General features: G+C 34.8%; 2 protein-coding genes and 1 pseudogene across 6 annotated transcripts; 1 reads left to right on the top strand and 2 right to left on the bottom strand.

Annotated features, from left to right (window-relative positions):
- Window positions 1-117: 117 nt before the first annotated feature.
- Window positions 118-6724, bottom strand: LOC142542143 (coilin-like). Of its 4 annotated transcripts, none has more exons than XM_075648624.1 (16): window positions 6401-6724; window positions 5651-5715; window positions 5292-5573; window positions 4953-5171; window positions 4653-4722; window positions 4090-4191; window positions 3940-4005; window positions 3803-3868; window positions 3390-3723; window positions 3023-3054; window positions 1569-1766; window positions 1335-1406; window positions 1099-1245; window positions 838-1003; window positions 704-751; window positions 118-620 (listed from the first exon to the last, which is right to left on the bottom strand). In XM_075648624.1, exons 1-16 carry the CDS (start codon window positions 6593-6595, stop codon window positions 301-303), a joined length of 2382 nt encoding a protein of 793 aa, XP_075504739.1. In that variant the 5' UTR covers window positions 6596-6724; the 3' UTR covers window positions 118-300. The 4 variants fall into 4 exon arrangements, with proteins under 4 accessions (XP_075504739.1, XP_075504738.1, XP_075504741.1 ...); XM_075648623.1 differs by having other exon boundaries at window positions 3023-3057; window positions 6401-6723; XM_075648626.1 differs by lacking the exon at window positions 704-751 and having other exon boundaries at window positions 3023-3057.
- A 6964-nt stretch (window positions 6725-13688) lies between these two features.
- On the bottom strand, window positions 13689-16056 carry LOC142542144 (uncharacterized). Of its 2 annotated transcripts, XR_012819477.1 has the most exons (3): window positions 15636-16056; window positions 15333-15532; window positions 13689-13959 (listed from the first exon to the last, which is right to left on the bottom strand). XR_012819477.1 is itself a non-coding variant. In XM_075648628.1 (2 exons), the coding sequence occupies exons 1-2, from the start codon at window positions 15950-15952 to the stop codon at window positions 13950-13952; spliced, it is 327 nt and encodes a 108-aa protein (XP_075504743.1). In that variant the 5' UTR covers window positions 15953-16053; the 3' UTR covers window positions 13689-13949. The 2 variants fall into 2 exon arrangements, 1 of the variants encoding a protein (XP_075504743.1); XM_075648628.1 differs by lacking the exon at window positions 15333-15532 and having other exon boundaries at window positions 15636-16053.
- A 4170-nt stretch (window positions 16057-20226) lies between these two features.
- Window positions 20227-24561, top strand: LOC142542145 (uncharacterized; annotated as a pseudogene).
- Window positions 24562-24747: the final 186 nt, after the last annotated feature.

The following is a 24747-nucleotide window of genomic DNA, read 5'->3' on the forward strand; positions in this document are numbered from 1 at the left end:
AATTTTAGCTTTAATTCTACTTAGAGACACTAATACTATTTTTAGCTTCCGAGTTGAATCGAAATCCTTTTAGCAAATTTCGCATTAAAATATGAATGAATTGCACCATGAAAGATATCATCGAACGAGAAGCATTTCTCATGTAGATCAACATGGCTATTTACAAAAAGTTCCAAGTGTTCAGTCGTTTAAAAGATGGAGAAGTAACATAAAAGAAATGAAAAGGAAAGAGAAGTTAACCGCAGATGGACCACGAAAATCAAGAGCCACCGATGTTTAAATTAAAACCAGTACTCATCCTCATATCTCCTTTCGCGATCTTAGGATATCTATTGTTGGGCCGAGCGCACTTCCTCTCAAAGCTTTATAGGACCATGATTTACGAGCTGGACTCTGTTTCTCAGGAATGTTTTCCACCGACGGATGTACCGTCATGACATTCTTCATCCATCTATTTCTTTGTGATGGTTGTACCTTTTTAGCATTCTTTACAAAACTAGTTCTCTCAACTAGTTGAAGCTTCTTGGGATTTTTGCCCCAACTACTTTCTTGAGATAGTTCTTCCTTTTTGGCATCTAGGGCCTCAGTGATTTGGTCCCAAACGTCCAACCCCCCAGTTTCTAAAGGAAAAGAGCCAGCCAGTGTCAAATCATCCAAGCGCACAAGTCAGCAACAACATTCATAATTCAAGTAAAAAAAATACTTGCAGTAGGGGGTACAGTTTCTTCACTCTGGTTTAGTTCCCTAGTCTCTACAAACAGGACATTGTCTCTAAGCAGACCTCTTTAACTCTAGTTAACCGGACTTTCAACCTTAAAAATGAACCACAGTATATACCTGCACTGGATATCACTGTTTGTGTATTGATGTGGCAAGATGACACTGGTTTTGAAGCATTTTTGTTGTCTAGAGGACCCTCACTCGCCAAACTAGCATCCACATTTCCTGGACCTGAACTTCCATCCTTGATGACGCGGACATCAACAAGCGACGAAAAATCAATCTGCACGAGTGAAGATCCAAAAGAGATTCACCAAAAGTCAAATATTAACGTAGGCTATAGGGGAAAAAATAATGATCTAGATCCGTAAGGCTTACCTCCAGCGAACCATCATCTTTATAAATAGAGTTATCTAGTGGTTCAACTCCATCCTCATCTGCCTTCTTGGAAACAATTGGATAATCTGACACTGGAAGCAATATTGTCTGATTGGATTCAGTATTGTAAAAAGATACTTCTCCAACCTAGGTACAAGTAAAAGAAAGGTTAGAAGAATTGTAGTCATCTGATATTTTGGAATATTTAATTAATGCACAAACAAATTAAACAATACTCGATAAGCTGAAAGCTCTGGGGTCCAGGTTGAAGATAATTCCAGAATACGATAAGCAAGGAGGTCACCTTCCTGCGAAATGGAAAAAGAAAAAAGAAAAAAATGCTTTTAGATTCTTCCAGTGCGAGATATTATCAGCCAAAAGATCAGGCAACATATTCCATCTGGCCTCTATAATACAGAGGAACTCAAATATACAAATCGTTCTCGAAAGAAGGAGAAATGAGAATCAACCTTAGGCATGCCAGGAAGAGTCAGAAGCTTCTCAAAGTCGATTTCTCCTACCGGCTGTTCCCTTTTTTCATTCGCGAATGCTTTGGAATTGTCATTCTTTGTATTTTTATAGCCATTTCGTGAAGTAAGTGGAGAATTGGCCAATCCCCATTTTTGGCCCTTCTTCTTGCTAGTAATCCCATTCCACTGGATGGTTTCCTGAGAGAAAATGCTAAGTTAATTACAGAGGAAACTTGCAAAACTCGGAATGGTATCAACATAATTGCAAAGCAGGAAACCAAGGGTACAAGGCTCAGAAAAGAATGTCACCGTCTATAAGAAAAAGAAATAGAATATAAATTATTGTGGTATTGGATGAAACTTTTAGAAATAGAACAAATTTATATAGATTGAGCCATTTTCATTCGAAAAAGAGGAGATGCGTGGTGTTGGCTACGCCAGTGTCAAATTCAACCAGACCATCCGCATAAGAGGTTGAGACTGGAATGCATCTCTCATTTCCTTGCTATTTAACGGATCATTTTTCCAAAATGTAAACCACAAATATTTTAAGTTGAAGTCTCTAAAAGCATGAATTTTTTTGTAAATCCTTGTTTCCATTCACATGGCTAGGACAATGTGATCCCAAATACTTGATTTTTAATATCACTGTATTTGATAGCTTACAAGGCCAAATTTATTATGTAGCAACATGTCATTCCTAGTTGGCAAACATCCAAGAACTTGAATAGGGGTTTAAGATAAGCTGAAGCTTGAATATTGCCAAGCTTCAGCATTTCCTTAAATCATTCGAAACTTGTGAGCCAACTCACAAGCCTTTTTCTTAATATTATTATACTTCCACCGTCCCAATTATACAGGCTACCTTCCATTTTTTGTTTATCCCAAAAATTTGTATGGAATTTAGCCTTATTACTTCTCCTCTTTTCCTAATATACCCCTATTTAAATTAGGTTTTGTAATTAAGTAAATATTGGAAAGATAACAAACAATTTATATAAACAATCATTTAACAGGGGTATATTAGGGAAATTTGTTTGTATAATTGATATTTCCAATAAATTATTAATCTATGTGAAAAAGGAAACATGCCTATATAATTGAGACGGAGGTAGTAATTTATTTATATCAAATATTATTATAATATAATACATAATATTTAAATACCATAACAATTAAATTAATGGAATTATTTTTCATATATAATTATAAAGGCTTTATTTGAACTCAATTTGAAGCAGGTTAAGTTGACTTCGAAAATTCACGAGCTCGGATGAAGGCCTGAACATTTTCAAAAGCTCATTCACACCACCAAAGCTCGAGTACACTAAGGGCACCATATTGGGGTATAGTGGTAGCAAGGAGTCGTAAATTAAACCGATATGCTATAAAAAATTATTTCACAATACATGATTGCAGATCAAGAAGAGTTGCAATTAATCTAGAAGACATACCAAAGTAACGTGATTTGGCTGGACATCTTGTTCTGCTGAGAAATAAAATTCAGACATCAGATACTCAGAGAAATATGGCATGATGAAAATAGAAATAGAATGACCTTAAAGAATAGTATGAAATTGTCCTCAGGAGGAGTCACATAACAGCGTTCTACAATTAGTCAACATAATAAGAACCATAGCAACACTATGAGCCACAAAAAACTTACAAGGCCAGCGACCATCATGTTTCAGTCACCCGTGATTAATTTCAGTAAATCACAGTTCTGCTAATTGCTTATTGGGGAAATCAAAGATTTAGAATTTAATAAAATCAACAACTCTCACACAAATGTAGACAGTAAATATTCAGACAGATTGCAACCTTTTTCAAAAGGTTCAAAGCGGATGTGTCCTGGCCTTATTTCAATGGGAACAACTTCATGCTCCTCGTCGCTTTCCTGAATTGACTGATTGGTTGTGTCTCCATTTTGAATTGGCAGTTCATGGGCATCCTCATCATTATGTGTTGGCTGTTCATGTGCATCATCATTATTTTGAGTTGGCTGCTCGTGTACATCACCACTGATCTGAGTGATGTGCTCATGTACATCACTATCATTATTTTGATTTGGATGTTCACGAAGCCACCTAGTTCGATTTCGTTGCCATTTTTTGCCACTAAGAGGACTATTTTGAGGGGATTGATTCCAATATAGCTGCACATTTGAGACTTCACTTTAATCCAATCACATTGAAGGTTGTCAACGCCAGTATTAAGTAAATAAGATTACCCACCAGTCCCTTAGGTTGGCCATCCACTATATTTCTTTCAGAGTGCGCTTGGTGTTTTTTCCACTTTTGCTGTAAGATAGAGGCATTCAGTTTTTCACGCCAACAAAGTGGTGGGGGTTGAGAAAAGTTTGATCACTTACAAGTCCTTTTGATTGAACATCCACCTTTTTCCTTTCAGCTTTAGCTTGGTCCTCTTTCCAATTTCGCTGCACAATTAAGCCAGTCAATGTCCAACATACTTCAAATTACCAGTACCAGGGGAATCTTTAGTTTTGTATTTGATAGCTTACAAGTCCCTCTGATTCACAGACTGCATTTTTCTTCTGTATATTTGTCATTTCCCGCATCCATCGCCTTTTTGCATATTTCCGCCTGGCACTTCTACTTGGAACCTGCACATACACATAGCAAATACCATTTAGATTTCTGGTTTATCTTGGAAAATAGAGCACAAACAAGCAGTATAGTTACTCGTGAACCAATTCAAAATCACATTTGGGTAACACAAAAAGAATACACTATGCCTCCTTACAGATAAACCTCGATGATGAAAATTGAAAATGCAGAGCAGCTCACATCGAGACAATCAGGAAATGAATCAAGGAAAGGTCAAAGGAGATGCTGGGTTCAGTGAAAGGGGTTCTCAAGAGAGATGCAGATTTTTTATTAACACAAAGCTCCTTAATCATATGATTCTTGGGAGGAATCCCCAGCTATCATGCTGCGTTCTTGTAATCATCATAACAACAACTGGTAACAATCAGATAGAAGAACCGCGCCATTCTATTCTCCGTTCTCTAAAAGCTACCACATAACGAAATAATAGATCACTTTACAGCTAATAAGAGATAACCTTTTTAGTTTCCTTCAAGGAAATTTTGGCATCATCAATTGCTTTGTCATTCTTTTGAACTTCGTCATTTCTGAAAATGTCATAGCAGAAGAAATATATGAGAAATTCTAGAGAAAAAGATGGTATAAACAATAAGATTTCGGATACGGATGGATTGTGTACATCAAACTTAATGGAAAAGTAAAAAGGATGAGACTCTTCCAGACTTGGAATTTAAAATTAGTCAGACGTGATAACTTCATAAAGCATTTAAGTGATAAAAAAAACTCTAGAAAGTCAAATAACTTGGAATTAACTGACCGCTTCATGCCAGCCATAGGCAAATCACTCTTGTCAAGTGGGGCAGGACTTTCTTCATTGCTTTCCATGTTATCTTTGGCATCAGAACAAGTTTTTTCCTCCTTTTGAGAAAGGATTTTCTGCACTGTAAGGACTCCTCCCTGATGAGAATTTTCGATTTTTCCTGTGTGGACATTGTTAGCAACAATCTGAGAGGCCTTAGCTCGCTGTTTCTTCCTCCTATGTTGAAAAGAAAAAGAAGGCATATGAATTTCAACAGGACCATGGAGAGTAAAGCACGTGATCAGAACTAAATCACGCATGATCGTGTAAAATTAAAGCAAGGGAAAGAGCAGGTACTTAGAGTCTTGGAGTTTCTCTAATGCTTTTCTTTTTCGATTTCTTGGATCAGCATTTCCACCAGAAGGACCTTCCATATCTTCCAACACATTTTCATCTTCCTCGTCAGATTCCACTTCAGTTTCATCACTCTCATAACCTCCTTTTTCTTTCTCAAATTCCTCACTAGCCAAAAGCAAGGTACCATTGGGTGCAGGTTGCTTCTCCATGGCTCTCAGTTCCACAGCTGCATTGGCGGTATCGTTTCCCTCTATGGATAAAATTTCTCTCCTCTTCCTGACTCTGATTCCACATATGCAACAGTTAAAATAATAAACATATCTTCTTCATTTCTGATTGCCAAAACCTTATGAACTAACCTGATAGTTTCATTATCATTCAAAAGGCAAGTTGATTCAAACGATGGCAACGCAAAGCCAGACATCTGAAAGAAATATTAGAAAATAGATGTGACCAAAAAGTTATGTAAAGAATATCCTCCAAATCTAAAATGTTAGCGTCATTTCAATCTCATAACTGAAATATTAAAAAGTCCAAATATAAAATGAAGCATGCTGTTTCTTTAAGCTTAATTATAATCACCAGTTGCAACAAGTAAGGTCAATTCTTGTGAAGAAAATGGGTAGAAGTAAGCTGTCTCCTTATCGCATCTCCTCCAGATAAAAAGTAACCACAGATACAGTATTGACTTAAACTAAAAAATATAGGCAATGAATCAACAAAGCGACCAGGATAACAAAACGACTATCATAAATCAAAGCCGGAGCTTTTAATGGTAAACCATAAAAAACGTACAAGCAAAAGTCACATGTATGCATAAACTCTAGAGCAGGTTGTCGAACATACACATCCACACAGTACACTAAACAATAAAATCAAGAGAGAATCAGCACACTCTTGCTCGATTGGCATAAAATATTCCAAAGCAAAAGATTTTTCAGTAACCACCCACACCAATTAACAGAAAAAGTAAATCACAAGATACACATTCCTGGTGCCAAATCATAAACAGAAACTTTTGAGCTACTCCCACAAATCTTGAGCATGAATTGCGTAGAAGAATTTTAAAATTTATAAAACAAAGATTGGAACTTGTTAAAATAATTTACCGAGAGGAGAAGGCCATGAGGGCAAGATCGGTGGAGCTGGAAAGCGTGGAGCAGATGTGAGGCAACATCGGAAACGGTGACGTGTTGGCGGGATTTTAACAGTACCCAGCTCCGATTCAAGCCCTCTAACATCTGGGGTTCGCTCAGTATGTCATCATCTTTGAAAACCAGTCGGATTCTCTTGGTTTCCTCCATACCCCAAGCTAATTCTTCCAATTCTCACTCAGTTTTAGAAATTTGTTGGCATGCGGAGCGAACAAGCCTGCCTCTTAAACCCTCGTACCACACGGACAGCTAAACAAACCTCTGTTCACTAGTTAAGGCCACTTTTTTTTTCTACCCAAAATGTTGATATTAACAAATTTTTGAAAATAGAAAAATTGAATCTTGTTGTGAAAAAGTAAAAATTTATGGTAAAAAGTAAAAATCTCATACTCTCAAAATTTACCAAACTACACACTTAATAATATTTTTCTCTCTACTCAATTGTGATTTTCTTCACAAATGAGAGATCTATTTATAGGAAATCTTTACAAATAATCCAAAAATAAAATACATCATTACCTACATCATCACACACTAATTTTCAATATTTACAACTCTTATTTTCAACATTCAAATATTCAATACACACATTTTAAATATTATTTTCCAATACTCCCCCTTGTGATGATGATCATGATACGATGATGCCTTCATTACGTGTTTTTGTACTGCCTCGTTAAAAACCTTACTTGGAAAAACCCATTGGGATAAAAACCATAGTAAGGGAAAAAGAGTGCAGTCACGTAAACTCTCCCTGATGTTGACATGAACAATTCTTCACAAATTTCGTAGATTGCGCATCTCAATATTATATATGTGCTTTCTGAGTATTGACGTAGGGAGTGCCTTTGTGAAGAGATCTGATGAGTTTTCACTTGATTGAATGTGACGAACATCAATACATCTATTCTTCTCAAGCTCCTTGGTGAATGCGAAGAACTTAGGAGGAATATGTTTAGTTCTGTCGCTTTTTATGTATCCTTCTTTCATTTGAGCAACACATGCAGCATTATCTTCATATAGTATCACAGGCTTCTCATCAGATGATAATCCGCATGAAATTTGGATATGTTGGGTCATTGATTTTAACCACACACATTCACGACTTGCTTCATGTAGTGCAATAATCTCGGCATGATTTGATGAAGTTGTTACGAGCGTTTGTTTCTGAGAACGCCAAGATATTGCAGTGCCTCCACGAGTAAATACATATCCAGTTTGGGAACGTGCCTTGTGTGGATCAGATAAGTATCCAGCATCGGCATAACCAATTATACTTGGATTAGCATCTTTTGAATACAAAATCTTTTGAATACAAAAGTCCCAAGTCTGTCGTTCCTCGTAGATAACGGAATATATGTTTAATTCCGTTCCAGTGTCTCTTTGTTGGATATGTGCTAAATCTTGCCAACAGATTCACGGCAAAAGATATATCAGGCCTTGTACAATTTGTAAGGTACATAAGGGCACCGATGGCACTTAGATATGGTACTTCTGGACCAAGAATATCTTCATCATCTTCACATGGACGGAATGGATCCTTTTCTATGTTTAATGATCTAACAACCATTGGAGTACTTAAAGGATTTGCTTTATCCATATTAAAAACGTTTAAGGATCTTTTCTGTATAATTTGTCTGGTGAACAAACATTCCACATTCTTTTTGTTCAATTTGTAAACCCATACAATACTTGGTTTTTCCAAGATCCTTCATTTCAAATTCTTCCTTCAAGTATGACACAACTTCTTGAATTTCTTTATTCGTTCCAATGATGTTTAAATCATCAACATATACAGCAATAATTACGCATCCAGATGTTGTTTTCTTAATGAAAACACAAGGGCATATTGAATTATTTACATATCCCTTTTTCATCAAGTGATCACTTAGTCGATTATACCACATTCGACCTGATTGCTTTAACCCATATAATGATCTTTGTAATTTCACAGAATAACATTCCCTGGGTTTTGAACTTTGTGCTTCAGGCATCTTAAATCCTTCAGGGATTTTCATATATATATATTACTATCAAGTGATCCATATAAGTAAGCTGTAACAACATCCATAAGACGCATTTCTAAATTTTCAGATACCGCCAAGCTAATCAAATACCGAAACGTAATTGCATCCATCACAGGAGAATACGTTTCTTCATAATCAATTCCAGGCCTTGAGAAAAACCTTGTGCAACAAGTCGAGCTTTATATCTTACTATTTCATTTTTCTCATTTCGCTTTCGAATAAAAACCCATTTGTATCCAACAGGTTTTACACCTTCAGGTGTAAGGACTATAGGTCCAAAAACATTACGTTTATTTAGCGAATTTAATTCAACCTGGATGGCATCTTTCCATTTTATCCAATCCTGCCGAGTTTTACATTCACCAAAAGATTTTGGTTCATGATCTTCGTTATCATTTATGATGTCGATTGCCACAATATAAGAAAATATATCATCAATTTCATCTATATCTTTTCGGTTCCATATTTTTCCAGTATTAATATAATTGATAGAGATTTCATGATTCTCGTCAGTTTGTGGTTCTGACAGAACATTTTCATCATCATGTGTTTCTTCAGGAACACCATTCTCTATTTTGTGATCATCATGTGTTTCTTCAGAAACGTCATTCTTTATTTTGTGATCATCGTGTTTCTCTATGAATTTTCTTTTTCGAGGATTTTTATCCTTGGAACCGACTGGTCCTTCCACGCTTCAGGCGTTTAATGACATCATGAGTATCTTCCATTTGTTTCTTTGGAATTTCAATTCGAGCAGGGGCATTTGCAGCATGTATATATGATTTAGTTACCCCTTTTGTGTCAGCAAATGCATCTGGTATTTGATTTGCTATTCTTTGCAAGTGTACAATTTGTTGTACATCTTTTTCACATTGTTTTGTTCTTGGATCCAGATGTAACAATGATGATACATACCATGTAATTTCCTTTTCGGTATGTTTCTGTTCTCCCCCTAACATTGGGAAGATTTCCTCATTAAAATGACAATCAGCAAAACGTGCTGTGAACACGTCGCCTGTCTGAGGTTCAAGATATCGAATGATTGATGGACTATCATAACCGATATAAATTCCAACCTTTCTTTGAGGTCCCATTTTCTTTCGTTGCGGTGGTGCAATAGGCACATACACCATACATCCAAAAATTCTCAGATGAGAAATGTCTGGTTCTTTACCAAATGCAAGCTGCAATGGGGAGTATTTATGATATGCACTTGGTCTGATGCGAATTAATGAAGCAGCGTGTAAAATTGCATGTCCCCATATAGAAATAGGGAGCTTTGTTTTCATAATCATTGGTCTAGCAATCATTTGCAGACGTTTAATCAATGATTCAGCCAATCCATTCTGTGTATGTACATGAGCAACAGGATGCTCAACAATGATTCCCATAGACATACAATAATCATTGAAAGTTTGGGAAGTAAATTCACCAGCATTATCAAGTCTAATTTTCTTGATTGTATAATCGGGAAATTGATTCCTCAATTTTATTATTTGAGCAAGTAATCTTGCAAATGCAACATTTCGAGTTGATAATAAACATACATGTGACCATCTGCTGGAGGCATCAATCAATACCATAAAGTATCTGAATGGTCCACATGGTAGATGGATTGGTCCACAAATATCACCCTGAATACGTTCAAGAAACATTGGTGATTCAGTTTGGATTTTGACTGGTGATGGTCTTATAATAAGTTTTCCAAGAGAACATGTTTTACATTGAAACTTATTATTCTGAAAGATCTTCTGGTCTTTCAGTGGATGACCATGTGTATTTTCTATAATTCTTCGCATCATTGTTGAACCAGGATGTCCCAATCGATCATGCCAATTGGTTAATATCGAAGAATTATCAACTACCATGTTTGATTCAATGAGACTTATATGTGTATAATACAATCCAGTATGGAGCATTGGTAGTTTTTCAATCACATATTTCTTTCCTGATTTATATGTGATAAGACACATATATTTCTCATTCCCTTCATTCATTGTTTGAGTATCATACCCATGGGAATATATATCATTAAAACTCAACAAATTTTTTTTCGATTGTGGTGAATATAAAGCATCATTGATCAAAAATTTTGTACCATTAGGTAACAAAAATTGTGCTTTACCACATCCTTTAATCAAGTCTACAGGACCTGATATTGTATTCACCGTTGTTTTTGTTGGTTTTAGTTCCAAGAAATATCTTTTATCTCGGAGGATAGTGTGCGTTGTACCACTATCGGGTATGCAAACTTCAGCTTTGCTCATAGCATTTTCCATATTTGAACTTCAAAAAAATATGCAATGAAATAAATTACTTGCAATATATATTTAAATATAACACAAATCATAATTATACAATAAAACATTATTCTATGAATACATGAAAAATAGATTGTTGTACATTTATATTCTACCATTATATTGTTCATTTTCAGAGAAATCGTTGAGAAAATCTGCAGCATCAATATTGTTCATTTCTATCCCACCAACATATTGATCATTTCCAGAGAAATCATTCATAAAATCACCAGCATCAAAATGAGTTGAATCACTCAAACGGTCACTGCGTTCAGTGAAGTTGGTCTCCTTTTCTTTCCCCTTTAATGATTCTTTATAAAGTTTACAAAGGTGCTCAGGGGCTCGACAAACTTTGGACCAATGTCCTGGAGTACCACATCTGTAACAAGAACTTTCATATCTTTTTGAGTGCTTCTCATTAACACTTGTATTCTCATGATGCCTTTTCTGTGGATGGTTTGGGACGTTCTTTTGAGATGAGTTATAAAAATAACTATCTCGATTATTTTCAAAACCACGGCCTTGACCACGACCACGGCCAATTCCACGTCCACGTCCACGACCTCGACCTCGACCTCGACCAAAACCTTGTCTTTGAATTTGATTTTGGTTTCCAGGTTTAAATTCATTTTTACTTACAGCATTTACTTCTGGAAATGTTGTTGATCCAGTGGGTCGGGACTGATGATTTCTCATTAATAGCTCGTTGTTTTTTTCCGCCACAAGAAGACAGGCGATGAGTTCAGAATATCTCGCGAATCCACGTACTCTACATTGTTGCTGTAGAGTAATATTTGATGCATGAAACGTGGAAAATGTTTTTTCAAGCATCTCAGATTCTGTGACCTCATGTCCACAAAATTTTAATTGCGAGATTATTCTATACATCGCCGAATTGTAATCACTGACTTTTTTAAAGTCTTGGAATCTCAATGTATTACATTCATCCCGGGCGGTCGGAAGTATAACTTCTCTTATATGTTCGAATCTTTCTTTTAATCCCTTCCACAAAGCCATGGGATTTTTTCAGTCAGATATTCACATTTCAATCCATCGTCGAGATGTCGACGCAAAAATATCATGGCTCTTGCCTTTTCTTGTGACGTGCATATGCCATTTTCTTTAATGGTCTCGCTTAGACCCAATGACTCAAGATGCATTTCTACATCTAGAGTCCATGGCATATAATTCTTTCCCGTGATGTCGAGCGCAACAAATTCGAGCTTTGTTAAATTTGACATGGTGGTACTAAAAAAAATTACGATGCATTTTATTAGTTAATGAATATTGCAATACAAAGTAATGGATAAACAACAAGTAAAAGCATTTGTAAAAATAAAGAAAACACACGAGGAGGATATTCTCCGATAAATAAACGACTCGTGAGTATGATAACCAAAATAATTAAAAATAACCTTGAGAAAGCCATCTTCTTTTTTCTTCGAAAAATTTGATGATGAATAATTTTTAGAGAAGAAGAGAAAGTTGGAGTGATGGAATGTGTTTGTGAGATCATATTTATAGGGCAAAAACTAGCCGTTTTTTACCATTTATGACCGTTGGGGTACAAAAAAAATAAAGGTATGTATTTGTATAATTTTATGGTAATAATATGATATATATAATATTAGACATGTTTAAATAATTATGTATATCATATCATAATATTATAATGAGTGTCATAATTTATTTTGTTTAAAAACCTTATAGGCTTTTATACTTGTCGTATCCCTTACCGGGAGTGTGGGATGTCGTCTTAACATCCTCCCAGGATTTATAACAAGTTTATGAAAAATTTATTTTTATTATTTCTAATAATAACATTATATTGTATATTAAATAAATACACAATAAATAAATAACAGTAAAATAAATATAATTATTTTTGTTACCTTTTTCTTCTGTTTGGAGCTTGGAAAAGTATGTAGGACTTTTAGAGCTTCGTGCTGATAACGTGTTGTGAAAAAGTAAAAATTTATGGTAAAAAGTAAAAATCTCAAACTCTCAAAATTTACCAAACTACACACTTTATAATATTTTTCTCTCTACTCAATTGTGATTTTCTTCACAAATGAGAGATCTATTTATAGGAAATATTTACAAATAATCCAAAAATAAAATACATCATTACCTACATCATCACACACTAATTTTCAATATTTACAACTCTTATTTTCAACATTCAAATATTCAACATTCAAATATTCAATACACACATTTTAAATATTATTTTCCAATAAATCTCACTCTTAATCTAATATTATTATTTTATGATTTTAACATTTTTTTAAAGTGAGGCTCATGTGACGACAATATACAACACTACAAATTTAATGTCACATCAACACTCATACTAAAAACTAATTAAAATAGTCAAAACTTGAAAATCATAAAATACTAAAATCACAAAAAATCAAATATATAAAATTAAAAATATAATTTTCTCAATTTTTATTGTCAATAGTTTTAGAAAAATTTAAGATGCATTTGAATATTGCTTTAATTATCTAATATTTTATTTTAAAAATATATATAATTTTTTTTTTCTTACTGAAAAGTTCATAATATTTTTTCAAAAAAAATTTACAAAGATCGCCTGAAGAGCCGAAGAAAGAGAAGTTTTGGACATAAAAATTAAGTATAGAGGTTAATTAAGATTCGAGAAATTATGAAATTAAATGACCGAGCACCGGCTGACATACGTCGAAAATGGTATGAAACGGGATTCATGAAATGCTGAAGTAAAAACACAAAAAAAAAAAAAAAAAAAAAAAAGTTGAAAAGATTGGAGCTATTTTAATAGCAACATACACGGTGTTTTGTGACAACTTGCTAATAAGCTCAACTGAAGTATTCCAGAGTAAAAATCTATTATCGCCCATGTACAATGATTTGGCCAACTCGATTGAATCCTACAGATATGAGTTGACAATAAACTTGCTAGCACTCGTACGTATTTTGTTTCTTCCATTATGGTAGTCAAAACGACCAAAAAACTTCGAATTCGTCATACAATGTCACTTTGCACGACATGAAATAACAATTTCTGCATCATTATTTGTGTTAAAAAAACCATTCATTTTTTCTAACAAACAAAATTCGATGTTATGGCAACGCCATAGGGAGTGTCAATTGGCAACAATTATGCTTCATTCCCTTACAGTCTTGCAACCGGTCTTAAAGACCCCTGCAAGCGACAAATCATTATATGTCAGCCAAAATGAATTACAGCGGGACGAGAGCATAACTGAAGAATAGAGTGATATGATACTAGAAACTGAAGTAGAACAGTAAGTATGGATTATTTCTCCCTAGTTTATTTTACCAGGAACTTTAAACAACTTGAACTAGGGAAAAAACGATACTATTTGCCTATCCAAACAAAACTACATATTTGCATAGTAAACTCTGCAGTTGTGGAAGCTTATTGTAAAATTTATGTGACAGATAATAATTCCTCACTATCCGCACATTCACGACTGACAACCATTCATCTCAGCCGTACCACTGGTTGTCGACTTTGTTCTAGGAACAGAAACAGCATATCAATACTTGAAACAATTTCATATAAAACAAATTGCTTGAGATGCGACCTTCATTGACCTGGAAAGACATTAAGCCCTTACTGCACATCCCATTGTAACGTGAAGTTCGAGAAATTTTGGCACATCTCACTAGTGTGTCAAATGGAAAAAGATGTGAAATAAATAATATAAACAACGACAAAATAGTGAACAATATCTGGATGATTGTAGCCTCCGCTAGTTGATCAACATAGGAGACTGTTCATCATCCATTCACAGTGGGACATTTTATTTCCACAAATAATTCGCTCGGTATTTGAGTTTTTCTTTCATCATGTCCCTTATTTCCCCGTTAAAAGTTAGAAAAGGAAATAAAATTTTCCCAGTTCCCAAATGCCAATTTTCAGTCAAATATCCGAAGAAGGTTGGATATTAGCAACTCAAGCATCTAGCTTCAGTCAAAATTCCAACTAAGATTCAGTAAACCTGCTATTTCAACAACAATATCTACTAATTGACACAATTGAGCACACAATAGAATGGAGGGATCAAACGGGAAAATTTTGATGTTACATATTCTACATGAAACACAAGACTTCCAAATTTGGTGGTTAGGCTGTACTCGAATTATAAGTTTTGTTTATTCACTCAATCAATCTCAAATTTGCTATAAGCCATTGAGACAAAATTTGGTTCGAGGATGGGAAGTTAAAGGACCTATTACAATATGGGACAATAACCCCAAACTTGGAGGCCTTGTGTTTCATGTAGAATACAAAGTAATAGACTAGATACTAAATACAACTTCTGTTGCAAGACAACATCCCAAGACCTGCATTCCTTGAACTATCTTATTATTGTTTTAGAACAATAACTCCCAAACTTACATTAGCTTCGATGGAATATATCATTCTAACAGAGAATCAAATGATAAAGTTTCATTTCTAATTACAACCACAAGATTGTAAATCAAACGAAATTCAGACAATAATCTAACTCCCAATCCTTTATTCTACACCATACGCAACATAATTACCTATCATTCAAAGAATATCATCCTCAGCTTTTCAGCTTCATAACAGAAACCACATCTTTAACTGAAAGCACAGTTCTCGTAGTAGCGGCATCCTTTAACTTTCTCCAATTACCAGAAAATATTTGAATTCATCAGACTAATACACCTTCCACACAAAATAAATTCACCGTTCCCGTCGTATTAACAGATTTTTCAGTTGGCTGCACTGGGGCATTTTGCGAAATATTGGCAACAAATAAATGCGTGCGAAAAGAGTAACGATCAAGTGATATCACAAAGATCACAACTTTTGATTTATTTTACCTGACTTTTTGAACGAGAATCGCTTTGAGCTTGCGAGCGAGGTCCTGTCCACGAATCTTGCGCTCCAGATTCTTCGTAGCCAGAACACGCTTCTCGGAATTCTTGATGTGGCGTACTTGCTCGTTCTTTATTAGCCGTTCGATCCCGCTAGACTGCATCTTCCGCTGCAGCACCTGTAAGGCGTGATCCAAATTGTTGTTGAGCACTTTAACTCGGATACCCCTCCATTGTCGCAGCTGCGAACTCGCTGAATTCAGAATGCCGCTCGGACAACAGTAGAGAGGCGCCGATGATCGCTTCGCCAATGCGTGAATCATAACTCTTACGCAGGGTTCAGGTTCCTGTTTTCAAACTTAATGCGCCGATTTCAATTGGGCTTCCGAGGGTTTTGTCCTAAGGCCGAAATGACCATGATCCACAAATTCTACTTACATGCCATGCCATTATTTATCAGAGGGGTAAATTCTGAACATATATTTTTTTAAATTGACAAGAGTAATATAAAATAATATAAACAAATTCGTATTAAAATAAATTAATTTATGTTACAAAATTGAAAAGTTATATTATTTTAAATCAAAACTGTTAAAAATAAAAATTTACGGTAAAAAATAAAAATCTCAAATTCACAAAATATGTTAAACTACAAACTTTATAAAATTTTATCCACTTAATTGTGTTTTTTCTTCACAAATTGAGAGACTTATTTATAGAATTTTTTTGAAAATAATCAAAAAATAAATACATTATTACATACATCATCACACAATAATTTTCAATTTTTACAACTCTTATTTTCAACATTCTCTCTTGTGATGATGATCATCATGATACAATGATTGTCTTCATTACATGTTTTTTATAATGTCTCGTATTAGGAAAAACTCAATTGAAAAGATCAGATAAGTTTTCACTTGATTGAATGTAACGAATATCAATATTTTTATTTTTTTCAAGCTCTTGGGTAAATGCGAAGAACTTAGGGGGAATATGTTTAGTTCTGTCGCTTTTTATGTATCATTCTTTTATTTAAGTAACACATGCATCATTATCTTCATATAGTGTCACAGTTTTTTTGTCGAATGATAATTCGCATGAGATTTGGATATGTTGGGTCATTGATTTTAGCCACACACATTCACGGCTTGCTTAATATAATGCAATAATCTCAGCGTGATTCGATGAAGTTGTTACGAGTGTTTGTTTCTGTGAACGCTAAGAAATTACAGTGCCTCCACGAGTAAATACATATCCGATTTGGAAACGTGCCTTGTGTGGATCAAATAAGTACCCAGCATCAGCATGACCAATTATACTTTGATTGATATCTTTTGAATACAAAAAAGGTCCTTAAACATTTTAATATAGAAAAATCATTAACATTCATGTTCTCATGATGTCTTTTTAGTGGGTGGTTAGTGAGGCCCTTTTGAAATGAGTTATAAAAGTAACTATTTCGATTGTTTTCAAAACTACGACCGCGATCACGACCACGACCACGAGCATTTCCACGACCACGACCTCGATTTCGATCTCGACCAAACCCTTGTCTTTGACTTTGAATTTGGTTTCCTAGGTTTAAATTCATTTTTACTTACAACATTTACTTCTGGAAATGCTGCTGATCCAGTAGGTCGGGACTGATGATTTCTCATTAGTAGCTCGTTGTTCTTTTCCACCATAAGAAGATATGCGATAAGTTCAGAATATCTCGCAAATCCAAGCACTCTATATTGTTGTTGTAGAGTTATAGTTATATTTGATGCGTGAAAAATAGAAAATATTTTTTCAAGTATTTTCGATTCCGTGACCTCTGCATATTAGTCCAAATGAAATGTAACCAATTTCATTAAAAAGCTAATACAAAGTACTACAATTTTCATGTTTTGAGTTGTGTCCAAATCCATTTGGGAATAGGGGCAAAATCATCCCGAAGTGTATTGTGTGCTTTGAAGTGTTTGTATTAACACATTTTGGGAGAACGAGCTTAACTTTTGCGTATAATATCCGAATTTAGTGAGGTCAGGTGGCAAATAAAATTCAAGACATAGATATAGAACTTTCATGTTGACTACTTTTTCTAATTCGAAATATTGCATTTCGGACAGAACATGGCGCGCTAGGGCACCACTTCATTTCCGCCTCAGCGCGGCATTGTGAAACATTTCGGACATAACCAGGCGCAATAGGGCGAGATTTCTTTACCGCCCTAGCGCGGCATTGTAATGTAGTTTGGACAGAGGCCAGCGCGCTAGGGCGCGATTTCTTTACCACACCAGCGCGAACGATAAAATTTTCTGGGCAGAACTCTGTGCGCTAGGGCGTAAGTTCTTGACCGTCCTAGCGCGGATGCCTCAGATGCAAGTTGATAAGAATCAGTTGCCGATGACATTCTTTCATTTCCTTTGGAGGCTTAGAAGAGAAACGAGGAAATCGGGTTATATCATACGAATTCACTTCGAAACGTTGTCAAAACTTGAAACAAATTATATATTTGAAATCCTCGCGTCGAGAGCGTTCTTTTAAGGTAAGTTTCTTTTAGTTTCAGCACCTTTATTTCTTGAACCGCTGAAATAGCATGTATTTGAAGTTGATTTCAATATATACGATAGAATTACCGAGAATAAACTACTTTTCAAAGTCGGAATTGAATTATGTTATGATTTCAATTTGATATGAATTTTCAAAGTTTCAAAGGATTTTAGGAACTTGAATTGTTGATTTTCATTGAATTCATTGGATGAAATGAAGATGTTAATGATGTAGATTGATTATCTGTATTAAAATTCTACTTGTGGATCAAGCTACATTGACTAGAGACGAAGAATTGAGGTATGTTGTGACCGAGTAACATATGATATGTATATGTGTCATATGATATGTGTTTGATTGATTTGACTGAGAATATATGTCTATATGCCTTATTTGTTGGGTTGATGTGACATACATGACATTCATGATTCGATATCAATGTATAACATAAATATTTTGTTAACACACATCATTTTATTCATACATCGATACATGACATGCACGTTGATCTATGATCCTTAGATACCTTGATATGATTGGATTTGATTATGGGGTTTGTGAGCACGCTGCTACGTTTGGTATTATGTGGTCTTTAGAACATAGTCATTTGCGACACTGATGATTGATTGATTGAGATTTGGGATTTAATGGCGCTTTGTCGACGCTATCGTACAATCATCCCTTATACTTGATTGAGGTTGGTGTGTCATCTCAAACATTGATTTGATAGCGATTCGATTGGTTCTGATACATGCTCAGTGAATGTGCATTTGACCTAATATTCTCACGACATGCATGTATTGCATATCATATATCATTGTACATGTTGTGTATATTATAATTGTTCCATACGGAGCTTTGCTCACCCCCAAGGGGCTCTTGTTGTCTTTGTGTGTGGACAATGACAGGTGCTTCAGGTTATCAGGAGACCGAAGAGGATACTTCTGGAGGGAGTCACGTCTGAGTTGAGGTCTATCCCAGTGTATATAATATGTATATATATACATGGACATGTCTCGATATATGAGTTGTATGTAGTTGATTTTGATTATGTGTGGGCTTATTTTCTGATGTGATATGTTTAAATGAGACTTTATTATATATTATTTTTAATATCATAATAATTGTTGACACGTTTTGGGCTCATTATAAACAAAATTTTTACTCGTTTTTCGTTGTAATTAATTAACCTTAACCAAACTACGTTGTAATAACAATTAAGAGTTAAGATCTCACAAATATAATATGTTGTCATTAACTAAAAGAGACTAATAAATTAACGGTTTTACATTCTAAAAATTAATATTTGATCATTAATTTAATAAGAGAGTAATATAGAAATTTTTTGTCAATACACTGAATCTTTACGTACGATATTGTTGATGTGGCAAAACCTATATAATTTAGAGACTTAAAAAATTTCTACACGGCGCGTGAAACCTTGAAGAATTTAATTAAGCTCACAATTTTGCTGGTTGACTCTTCAAGTCAACGCTATCCTTTAAATCTACTCAGATTTCTTAATAAATAAATCAAAATTGAAGTATACGTCTTGTGCTACATGTATTCTAAAAAATTATAGAGTAGGTTTTTGTTAGGCGATTTTATGTATCTTTATCTGTGAGATGGATCAATCCTACCGATATTTATAATTAAAAATAATGCTCTTAGCATAAAAATTAATACTTTTCATGGATGACTCAAATAAGAGATCCGTCTCACAAAATACGTTCTGTGAGACCGTCTCACAAAATACGTTCTGTGAGACCGTCTCACACAATTTTTTTGTCAAAATTATATATAAGACGAACGTCGAATGAGATTTGAATAAATAATTATAATATGAATTGAGGAGAGTGGCTGATTAAATTACTTGATTATGTGAAATAGGAAGAGCAAACACGGTTTCTTGGAAATTTGACTTTCAATAAGCTAATGCAATTAAACAAACAAATGGAGGTTTAGAGACTCCATTTTCATACGGTTCGAGATTTAATTTTAGATAAATAGATGATAATGATGTTTTAAGTTCGAGATTTAATTTTAATATCATTTTAGTAAAAAAAGGACAAATCTCTCATTCGATTCTATGATACCTCCCTCGGTCCGATTCGTTCTTGTTCAGAATACTCATATATCCGACTACACATCAATTCGTCTACTTGTGATTTCTCCGACCTTTATTTTTCGTACAGATTTCACCATCTTTCTGTTCTCTGAAAATCTCCTCCACGGTTTTCTCCATTCGTAATTCATGCGTTGAAAGAGCTGCTGGCCCCCACGTTTTCTTGTTCCTTTGTCGTGGTTCCCCGACTTTTGGTCGGCAATATCCTCGAGATCATTTCCGGGTTCTTGCTTCCCCATTCAGGCGTAAATGCTTGATGATTTAATCGCATGTACAAGGTGATTGTATCGTGTTTATGCGGATAATGCCAAAGTTGATTTCTTTATGAAAAATATCATCGATGTTATCCAAGTATCGTTGTATCTTTAAATATAAGAAAGGCCCAGTTGTTTGTTTCTACGTGTTTGAATTCTAATAATATCAAAATTTTCAATTATAATTTTTGTGTTAAAAAAATTAGATTCTTTGACGAGTATAAGCTGTTATTGGTGGAATTAGTCAAAGGTTTTTCACCATGTGGCTTGCTTTTTCGGGCATATCAAAGTTGTGATCTTTGTATAAAAGTCAACTATTGAGAATATCAAAGGGTGGCATGTGCTTTGTTGCTTGTTTAAAAATGGTCCGTGGAGCTAATTGTGGAGCGATAGGCATGTGGGGGTGATCATTTTTTGCTCCTAATAGTTGCTCTTTAAAGGGACCTCTTGTATTATAATCAACAGTATGGGCTTTTAAGTTTGTAATTAGTTTCTACCTATATTTGTGATTTCAATATATCCTTCTCGATTGTTTTTTGTGTTTCTGTGAAAGCATATCTGCACTTTCTTTGTGCAGAGTGTTTGCTTGAAGCTTAATTGGGAAATTAAAGCAGCCTCTAAACTATGAATATGGAATCTGACATGCTGTATAGAAAGGGGAATATTGCACGTAGGTATGTATCATTTGGTTACGTTAGGCAAGTGGAAAACGCCTTCAATTTTGTATGTGAGGCGATTGTTACATAGCTTTCGATCTTGTTCTTTCAGCACTTTTGTCAACAAACCAAACGAAACTATGAGGATTTTCATCACGATCAGTGTCGGTATCATGTTTGGCTTCTTTATAGGAGTGTCCTTTCCTTCACTTCCCTTAACAAAGGTATGGAAAATGTTCATGTCTCTGCGAAATGACTGATTGAATTTACTGCCCTGTGCTAATCTATGCTTTGTATTTTGTGCGACTACTTATTTTATTTTGTTATTTGGCAGCTAAATATCACCTCCGTTATTCTTCATGATATTACAATAATAGGGAACAAAAGTTTAGCTAACTCTACCCAAGCAACTGTTACTTCTCAGCATACGCCAACGAACGTTGTGAACAATTCTTCTGGAAATCAAACCACAAAGGATTTATCAAAGGTATAATCTTTGTTGCTAATCGAGATAACTATAAATTTATGTTATGTATAATTCAAATTATTGTAATATTTTATATCTATTTATTTGGTTAATGTAATCGAGGATATCTTGTGGCAGAGATATCATGGTTTACCGAGATACAAAAAAGTGTCATTTTTAATTTGGCACCCAAAAGCTAAAATTCTGCTTGGTGAATGTATCTACATAATGCCTGTATCATTGCTATTGAACTAGTAAAATAACACTTTCAAAAGTTTCTGATAACATCGTTTTATAAACTTATTGTGTTTTAGATTTGGGTCCCATCAAATCCAAAAGGAGCAGAAAGATTGCCTCCAACCATTGTTGCATCTGAGTCAGATCTCTATCTCCGGAGATTATGGGGATTACCTAGTGAGGTGAGCATTTTACTTTCCTATGTCATACTTCTCTGTTTTGGTTTCTTATTAATAGTGTCTCCATTTGAACTGGGGAACTGATTCACCGTCGAGATTTTGAATGATGTTGCTTATGTCGATAGCAACTTCTTGTCTAGTCTATATAGTTGGCCCTCAATATGAATGGGAACTTTCATGTTATTGGACAAGAATGGAATCATTAGCATAAGAGGGGAGAAAGAAGTGATACGAAAAATAGAAAAGTTGTATGCTATGGTGAGATTAGTGATAAAAAAAGCTGATGTTCAGCAATGATTGGTACTCAAAAAAATCGTCACTTTATTCTCCATAGAGAAAGTATTCCAACTGATTACCATTTTTTTGTTGAGTGTAAAATGGATAAAAGAAAGGCTTTGCTTAGATTACTTACACTGGAGCCAGTTGGATGCTCTTGAAAATCATATGTTTGAATTTGTTGGTTCAGTTAACTTGAATTTGATATCTTTATCGTATCACTGATTAGGACTTGGCCATCGAACCAAAATATCTGGTCGCCTTTACGGTTGGTTACAATCAAAAGAATAACATTGACGCAGCAGTGAAAAAGGTTGGTGAACTTCTAATTTTTTTATACAGCCCTTAAACTATGTTCTTATCTCACTATGTCGCTACAGTTTTCAGAGAATTTTACCGTTCTTTTATTTCATTATGATGGACGAACAAGTCAATGGGATGAGTTTGAGTGGTCCAAGCGAGCTATTCATGTTAGTGCTATAAAACAGACAAAATGGTATGATTATTATCTTTAATCAATTCTGAAACTTGTAAATAAACTGTGCTAGGAAATAATTATTGACGTTGAATATTATCTATGAATTTCATAAAAAGGTGGTACGCTAAAAGGTTTCTACATCCAGACATTGTTGCACCGTACTGACTACATTTTTATTTGGGATGAAGACCTCGGGGTTGAACATTTTAACGCAGAAGAGTGAGTCTAGTGAACATATTCTTTTGTGACATAAATTTGGCCAGCTTACTCACACTATTTCTTCTGTGTGCCGCGAATTCTAGATATATTAAACTTGTGAGGAAGCATGGTTTAGAAATTTCACAGCCGGGTTTGGAGCCAACTAGGAGCACTACTTGGGAAATGACGAAACGACAAAGTGATCATGAAGTTCACAAGTAAGAAAAAATCATTGCAGTCACTATCTTAAGGCCACATTTTCTTTATTTCTTTTGATGTGAGGTCTAAAATTATCTTTCTTTTACTTTCTTTTAAACACAGGGAAGTAAAGGAGAGGCCCGGCTGGTGTTCTAACCAGCAGTTGCCCCCCTGTGCAGCGTAAGAATTCCAACACCACATTTATTTTATTATCAAATTGTTATTCTTTTTAGCTTATTAATATCAATTTTATTTTGCATTCTAACACAGGTTTGTAGAAATCATGGCTCCTGTCTTTTCTCGGGAGGCATGGCGCTGTGCATGGCATTTGATTCAGGTAATTGTTGTTTTTGTTTTGCAATCATTCACTTTTTCATGAATCCTCAAATCACTTCATTTCCCCCTTAGTCTTTTTATTTACTTGCCTCCATACGCTTATTGTAGAATGACTTGGTCCATGGATGGGGTCTCGATTTTGCCCTCCAAAAATGTGTTGAGGTCAGTCTCGTCTCTGTCTGGCAATACGTCTCTTACCATTTCAATGGACCTTTTTTTTGGGTCTAACATTTTTTTGGCATCTGACTATCTATATGCTTTCATTGTAGCCTGCTCATGAAAAAATCGGAGTTGTTGATGCCCAATGGATTGTTCACAAAACTGTTCCTTCATTAGGAGACCAGGTAAAAAAGCTTAAGCTCTAAGCTTTAAAACAACATTATAATTTTACAACTTAATCAGAATCGTAAACGTGACTCAGCTTAACCCGGTCTCGTCTTATGACAGGGGATGGCAGAGGATGGAAAAGCTCCATGGCAAGGGGTACGCATTCATACTTCTTTAACAATTCTTGACCTGTTAACCAGAACATGCCTTACTTTTGACAACTGTGAATATATTTACAACTCCGTACTTTTTGCTCTCGCAGTCTTGATCTTAATCCTTGATTGTCGTTTTAGCTCCAATATGTATGTATGTGTGTTACCCAATAATTCAATTTGGTTTTTATTTTATTTGTTCTAGGTGAGATTGAGGTGTACAAGGGAGTGGGGAATGTTCAAAAATCGGTTGGAAAATGCAGAAAAAACTTATTACAAGTCCATTGGAATTGATCCTTCAAATTTTACAAGTCATAGGTAGATAATAGATAGATAGATAGATAGATAGACACACAGACAGTATGAGACGATTGAGATAGTTGCATACAAACAACTCCATTGTATTTTCACAGGATAAAATTGGTGTATCTTTATAGGTTCATATTATAATTTGTACTTCAGTGTCAGACCACTGTTACATGTATATGTCATAATGTTCTGCTTGCTTATTTTTTTTAATCGTTTTCAAGTATAAAAAAAAACCAAAAACAAAATTGAGTTGATCGCCCCAACTACTTCGTTTATCCCACTCAACTGGATCGTTGCTTTTTCTTTTTAAATTCCAAGAAACCGGCCCTCGAATTTATGTTTAATGAAACCAGGAACAATATAAACTTAAAAGGAGACAAATTTATGGA

The sequence above is a fragment of the Primulina tabacum genome, chromosome 4 (assembly GCF_025594145.1).
Source record: "Primulina tabacum isolate GXHZ01 chromosome 4, ASM2559414v2, whole genome shotgun sequence".
Lineage (NCBI taxonomy): Eukaryota > Viridiplantae > Streptophyta > Magnoliopsida > Lamiales > Gesneriaceae > Primulina > Primulina tabacum.